Source organism: Gavialis gangeticus, unplaced genomic scaffold (genome assembly GCF_001723915.1).
Source record: "Gavialis gangeticus isolate Ggan-Ray unplaced genomic scaffold, GavGan_comp1, whole genome shotgun sequence".
NCBI classification, from domain to species: Eukaryota; Metazoa; Chordata; order Crocodylia; family Gavialidae; genus Gavialis; species Gavialis gangeticus.
The window spans coordinates 11,217,738-11,225,089 of record NW_017729019.1 but is presented as its reverse complement, the minus strand read 5'-3'; the positions used below and the strand labels follow the sequence as shown (position 1 = coordinate 11,225,089).

The window sequence follows — 7,352 nt, the reverse complement described above, 5'->3', positions numbered from 1 at the left end:
TAATCCAGCCTGACTAGGCAGGCCAGTCTCCCTCCTGCTCAGCAAGATGAGGAACAAGATGGCTCAGACAACAAGCAGAGGGGAAAGAGTCCCAGCCACCCCAAATACCACTCACTGCACAGGCACCAGTTTAAACCTACAGCTGACAGCCACTGTTCACTAGGGAAGAGTCCCACGCAGTTCAACGGGAAGCACTTTGTTACCCTCCGTAGGAACTCATAAGTCTGTTCCAAGCATTTAGGAGGGGTTTACAGTGGCACCTACAAGACTACCTGGTTCACTCCTACAGCAAGAGGGGGGGCTTCCTCACACACTGGGAGGAGAACTTGCCCTGGAGCTGGCAGACTCGCCCGATACCCACATTTGCACCAGAGATCCCCAGTGGTGGAAAGCCCTGCAGTCACCCCCTCCCTGCTACTCCCTTGTCACGACAGCACTTCATCCAGCACCCAGGGTTTGAGCTCCCTGCTAGCAGCACAGTGCCTTTCCCCACTACAGCTGGGACCTACTTTTGCTCACAAGGGTTGCAACACTGAACCAGAGGGTCTTGCTATCAGAATTGCATCAGCACCCCGTATCCACAACATGACGCATGTCTACTGCCAAACCGTTCTGGCCTCATGTTTGCATAAGGAATTCCAGCTCCAAAGCTTCCCTCCCGACCGCTTTCCCTCTGCTTCGGAAGGGATGTAGTCACTATCCACCCCTGCTCACAGCCAGTGCGGTTAGAAAGCAGTTTTGCTTTCTTTTTGGTCGTCTTCCCTTGCGGAGAAGAGGAGGTATGGGGACCGGGCATCAGCCTCCACCATTTGCAATGGCAGAAGGTGCTCATGCCGAGGGGCTGTTAGACCTACGTGTTTAGAAACATGCTCTGGGATGTAGAAGCTACTCACTAGGGGCAAGAAGGTCAGGAGAGGTCGAACCCTGGGGCGAGGCTTGAGCGTTGCCGTTCCAGAATCGGTCACTGTATTCAAGCGATTATTCTCATAGTGCACTTCAATGGTACCACCTGCAAACAAAAGGCATGGAGTTAGCAGTACATCTTACCAAATGCCCCAACTGGGGAAGAGGTCTGGTGAATCCTGGATGGTTTCCTTCCACCGTTGGGGCAAGATCCCAAAATCTGGTCCTCGAGCTGAGGAAGTGGGAGGTGTTTAAGGAGGCCTTAGTAAAGGCAGGATCCCTGGCGCTGGGAATGACATGAGTGCGGGGGCCTGAGCATGATGCCACATGGGTATGATCCTACAGATACTTTATTTGGGGGTAGCTGGCTGTTGGTATATGAGCAGGTCCAGTGGACTCATGGACATATCCCAAGTTCAGTATTGCATGGGCTGTAGCCTGGGTCAAATACAAGCCAGTACCTTGTATGACAGGGTGGGATGTCTGCAGACAGAAAGAACTAGGGTTATGGTTCCCTAGGGAAAAAAGCCAGATTTGGCTGGATTTGGGTAGCAGATGGATGTTTCAGGGAAGCGATGGAGGCAGCAACTACAGGCCCCGTCTCTAGCTTAGCCAGCTCCTGGGCTTCCACCCTCCTCCCGACATCCTCATGCACACAGGGATAGAGGGGCTGCTTCAAAGTGAAGAGCCCACGGCAAGCCCTGCAGTCGGCTGTATCACAACACATCTGGCATTTAATCATGCAGCAGAGAAGGACAAAGAGCCCTCAGTGTCGTTCAGCAGTATCACTGCTCCCTCGACTTGGCAGCTTCTCTGGCAAGGCTGCTTTGTAACGAACACCAAGCCGAGCAGCAAAGGACTGGCATGCTGCAGTGCGCTCAGCCGTGGGCTTTGCCAGCAGCCAAGATGTTTGTGTTTTTGCAGTTTCCTCATGCACTTGAGTGCCAGAAACTGCACTGAGGGGGCTTTGGGAACATGCAGATGGACCCCCATGCAGGGGCCTGTCAGCAATAGGGACTGGAACTACGTCTGGTAGACCTAGAAGCAGCAGCAGCCTTTATCAGCTGTTAGCCAACTCCAATCTCACTGCACAGTCCAGCCCCAAAAGAGCAAAGGTGCATTTCACAGACAGAAGTGCTGCTGCTGTAGGGAAGAAGTGAAACCTCTGCACAAAGGATCTAATCAATGAAGGGAGTCCAGGTTTGAGCTTTCAGACACTTGTACTAAGCCAAATTCCTAGCGACTCCAGCTTTACAGAAAGGCTGGCTCCACTGGAGTTATCTATGCAGGGAAATTGAATGTGGCAGTCCAAACCATGCCTCTGCTTCAAGGCATTGCTCCTTCTAAACCGATCATTGTGCACAGGGCAAATGGGCAGGGAGCTGCACTGGCTTGGGTGGACAGGAATGTGATGCAAGCCTCATCTAGTCGTTGGCTGTAGGAGTTTAGTTTGGCCATGGGAATGCACGTATTTAGACCCAGCTGCAGGGAGGCTGTCATGAAACAGCTGGATTGCACGCAAAACCTTGGTTCTTGCAATTAGGGGACTCCGAGTTGAACTTTCCAACGTCTGCTGGGAGATAAAGGACCCTGCAAAACACTTCTGGTCTTCAAGGTGTAGAAGAGAGATACAGACTACCTCCGAACTGAGATACTGTCATCCCTGTTTTCCAGTTATGGAAACAGGGGCCACGACTCACCCCTGGCATCTGATGCTGCTGGGCAGAGACAGGAGGAAAACCCGGGAGTTCCTGCTCTTGGTACTGTGCTCTCACACCTCTTCAAATTGTTTCTTCTGACAATGAATAGAGTCTATACATTACTTCAGTGCCACTCTTTGTGGGATAACAGCATGAATTAACAGGCAGAGGCACCAAAGGATGCAGCCCCACCTTTGCCAGGAGAGCTGCAGAAAGGGTTAGCAAGCAAACCAACATGGAAGGAAAGCACAAGGCTTCTGAAAACAGCGGGGAGGGAGGGGTGAGAAAAGATAACACCAAATAAATTCCCAGGCAAAATTAAGGCTGCCTTGACTGAAGGGTTTTGACAGCAGTTTCAGTGGGAGAGTTTAGCTCGTGAAAGCATGTCAAGGGCCATTTCCGTCTGGGAGCAGGATGCTCAGCTCACGGTGCAGAAGGATCCCCAGTTCAGCTCTGAGGCATGGGAGAGGCAGCTGCTAGTTGCGTTTCCCTTGCCACAGCACACTTGGACCAGAGAACAAGGCTTGTGCAGTCTGTTTAAACAAGCAGAAGGGATGGGCTGCATTTTTGGTAAGCCTTAAAAACCTCATTGCCTCAATCACCCAAGCAGGATTCCCCTGTCAAGGAGGTGACACAGATTAATTCCGTGTGGGCAGAGTTGTTCAGCCCATTGTAGCCTCAGCAACAAGTGTGTGACACCCACACTGGCTCCCCTGCACCTTTGGTATATGTCCCCCATCTAGTCCTGCCCCTAAATGAGGAAACCCACAGACGATGGGCTGAACATCTCTGGTGGAAGCAACGTGAGACCTGTGCCAGGTAGTTAGCTGAAGGGAACAGGTCGCCTTCCAGCAGGCTCCTGCCACAAAGTGCTATTTGCGTGAGGTTGTATCACCAAGTACAAACATATGTTTAGAGCAGTAGAGAGCAAGTAAATTGTATCTTTCAAAAGCAGTGAAAACAAAGATAATTTCTCTTTCCCCAAGGCCTCATGTAGTTTGAGGTTTACAGTATTCGGAGTACAGCAGTCTGCTGCTCTCATCACTATAGTATACATCTTCTGAAGTTGGCAATCTCTTTTGCACAGAGGTCTCTACAAGGCAGCCCTCCTCTCTTCATAAGATAGAAACTCCTACTCAAGGTCCCCTTTCCCCCTGAACCAGCAAAAAACACCCAAAAAAAGAGTCCAGGACAACAGGGCTTGGTCCTGAGCCACTAGACCATGGAGACTACTGCTGCTATCTTCAATGGAATTACAACACCTTGCACAAATGGGTGAAATTGAAGGCCTGGTCTTTCAAAGTGATGGCAGAGGAGGTTCAGAGAAGCCTAGAGGAGTTGAGGATATTGCACATTGCAGGACTGACCCCCAGAAAAATGAATTGCATGCACACAGTGCCGAGGCAGGCAGTCACTGGTCTAGCCAAAGCACTTCAGTGCCTCATAATTCACCTATCTTACAAAGCAGAGTTCCTGCATGGTACCTGGATGGAGTGAACTCCTGAAGTACTTTCTAGGTTAGATGATGGATGTGGAGAAAGCCATTGGCAGGGCTGGTCAGGCATTTTTGAATGGAAGTGCATGGGAAATCGAGAGGAAGAAGAATTTCAAGGAGCGTGTCTGCGTCACCTCAATCATTACCACCCCTCTGCTGAGCTCGGGTAGCAGCTTGGACTTGGGGCCGACCCTAACACAAGCTCACCACTTGCAAGGTGCACAGCCCTCTTAGCAGGGGAAAGAACCGGACTGGTCAGTGCACACCAAGTCACGCAATCTTGACTTTGAGCAAGGCACTAAGGCAATGAGAGCCTGGATTAAAGACAATAATGCTTTGCCCCAAGCAAGTTATTAGGAATTTGCCACCTTTGTAGTATCCCTAATTAAGAGACCTGAACACTTTTAATTAAAACAAACAAACAAAAAAAACAAATAGAACTGAATAAAATGCTTGTTCTTGCATCTCCTTTGCTGGATGAACAGACCTTTCCTAGAAGACCCTCAGCCACCAGCTGCTCAGCCTGGTGTGCTGTGGTTTCCTGGAGAAGGGTGCTCATTCTCTATCTAGAGCCATTGGCCCTAGGGCTGATCTTGGGGAAATCACAGTATGCTCAAGAGGTATTTGCAGGTGTAGCACAGCCTTGTCTTAATGAAAGTCCTCCTGGAAACCACACCCTAGTGTCAGTCGTGTGACGTGATGGAGGCTCACCACAACCCCGCGACGGAACGTGAACTCCGCCGCTGCCTCAAGTACAACAGTCCTAGCTGTAGCTATAAAAAGTCATCTGACTCGGGGAGTGCGGGGGACTAAATTCAGGAATCTCTGAGTCAGTGGCATGCACAAACCTACACCCATGGCAAGTTGCTTAACCTGTGTTTACTTTGTAATGCGTCTGATGTAAAGCTAAAGGTGGGGATTAGCATGAGCAGTGCAAGTCTTAGGAGATGCTCCTGAAAGCGGGCAGGGTACAAGGATGGGCTTTCATCAGGTAGAATAGAGTATTGAAGTGCAAGGGAGCTAGGGAGGCCTGCTCTAGCACCCTCACTCATGCAAGCAGGCTTTAGAGACCTGGATTTTGTGTTACAAGCTTGCTGGGCACTGGCAGACCCTTACGCCTGGGAGCAACTCTCTGTCACAGCATATGCTTACAGGACCGCAGCAATATTTTTATACGCAACCCCTTTATACAACAAAAATCCCTGCACAGGACAAGCATTGGGCTCCCTCTTTGGCTTAAAGAAACAATTATGAAGAAGCAATTCATTTTTAAACACAGTCATGTGAAACTTGTAGTGCTACCCCTTTCTTTTTTATCCGCATCACCCCAGCACATAGCCATGCAGCAGTTCTGCAGTGGACACTAATTCAGTGCCACAGCTAAGCTGACAGCAACACTTCCGCTGGGGATCTGGAATGCTTTATTGGGCACTTTAAAAATAAAAAAGTAAAATCCCTGGGTGTAATCCACCTTCTGCTGTGATTTGGCTCAGCTCAATTAATACTAGAAGTCTGGCACCATCCCACCTGAACCTTAAGGGTGTTGTGCAGTAGTTAAAGCCACAAAGATACACACATACAACCAAAAGAATAAATATGCCTTTAGGTTTCCCAGTTCCTCAAAAAAAAAACAAAAACAAAAAACAGGGCACCTGCAGAGGAAGTCTGTGAAAAGCTCAGTAAAAACCCACCACGAGCAAGCAAGTTACATTAGGAGCCAGTCACAATCCTGACAGCTTAGAGAAGTCTAGGAATCTTACATTGATCCACTTTTTAGTCTGGATTCTTCTTCCCGGGGTTAGTTTTGTGGTTCTTATTAGTTACTAGACTTGTACAGCTTAGGAAAAAGGCCAGTCTTCCAACAGGGTTCACCACTTGGTGCTGTCTCAGAGCCACAGGTTCAAACACGTTTCTTTTTAATCCACTTGGGCAGATCAAATACCACCTATGCTTTCCCAGCTGCAGCAATGATTAACCAGCTCCAGCAGAATTCATGCTCCCCTAGCCCATGATCACTACCCTGCTCCTAACCTACCCAAGTACTGTACAGGTTGAATAAGCCACAAGCAGGAAGCAAACCTGGCCAGGTAGCACCAGCAGGGAAGAGTTACTGCTCAGTCCATTTCCCCCAAAAGCCCGAATTCAAGAGTGAAGATACTAACCAGAGCCATGGCGGCCCTCAGAGCTGACCTCCTGCGTGAAGATCCAGGGGGGGTTGGTAGCAAAGAGGGACGTGGTGGTGTCGTTGGCATGCTTCTTCCCAAAGAGCCTGCTAAACGTGCCCTGCACAGAATGATGTTTTTTCATCTTTGCCAAGATCCTTTGCTCTCGTCTCTAATGTTCCCCCTAGCAAAACTTACTTCCAGTCCGCTCCAGTACCCTCCAGTTGAGGCTAAGACCAGGCAGGAGCTAGTCTGCGGAGCTGACTTTCAGCTGCTTTACCTGAGCAGGTAGAGGGCTGGCTGTTCCTACCTGGCCACACCCCAAGCAGCTCCCTCCGTCACATTCCTCCCTTCCTGCTACAAGGAGCCATTGTTAAACCCTCCATCTCCAGTCCCTGCTGCTTGGGAAGCTTTTTCTGCTCTGACACCTCCTACAGCATCTCCAGCCGGCCTAAAACCAAATGTACTTGCCCTCTTTCCTCCTGGTTTGGAGACCTAAGGTAATAGCCACAAGTTACAGGCAGCTGCTGCATGTATTTCACAGCCTACTGAGCCTTTCGCATCCAAGGAGGCTGAGGCTCTGAAGACAAGTAACATAAGCACAGCCAGTCGGTTTGGGGTGTTGCTATTATTGATTAAACATCTCAGCTGGGGAAGTGCCAGATTATTAAGGGTAGTTAGGCACCCAAGGACCATGGCAGCAGGTGCTAGGCACCTGGCCCCAAGTTGTCTGCTAACTAGCTAGATCCCTGAGCCAGGGAGGCAGATGCAAGTATTCAGAGGCAGTAGTTCTTCTATTGCCGTCTTTCCCCTTCCTTGTTTGTCATCTGTTCTCTATACTCTAAATCCTTTTAGCCCTAAAGTGTCTTCACTTGCCTGTTGGTACAGTGCCTAATACAGCAGGGAGTTAACCCCTGTTTGAGACCTGGAGGAGCTACTGCAATAGAAATAAATAGCAGCCCTTGGGGGAAGCCAGTACTTTGATTATTTTGCTGCCTGATATGTTTTACCTAAGGTAAAACTGGTCTCCGGTGATTAGCTGTAGCACTAAGAGCCAAGGCCCTGATCCTGCAGCCTGAGCCCTGGCTCTGA

At 49.6% G+C, this 7,352-nt stretch overlaps 1 protein-coding gene across 1 annotated transcript in view; it reads right to left on the bottom strand.

Moving 5' to 3' along the window:
* Positions 1-6,827, bottom strand: part of CUNH6orf132 (chromosome unknown C6orf132 homolog) — a 32,148-nt gene extending 25,321 nt beyond the window's left edge. The window contains exons 1-2 of the mRNA XM_019514062.1: positions 6,261-6,827; positions 894-1,009 (exon numbers count right to left, since the gene is read on the bottom strand). Of these exons, the coding sequence (XP_019369607.1) occupies positions 894-1,009; positions 6,261-6,405 (261 nt within the window). The 5' untranslated portion in view covers positions 6,406-6,827. The remainder of the gene's footprint in view (positions 1-893; positions 1,010-6,260) is intronic.
* Between the last annotated feature and the right edge of the window lie 525 nt (positions 6,828-7,352).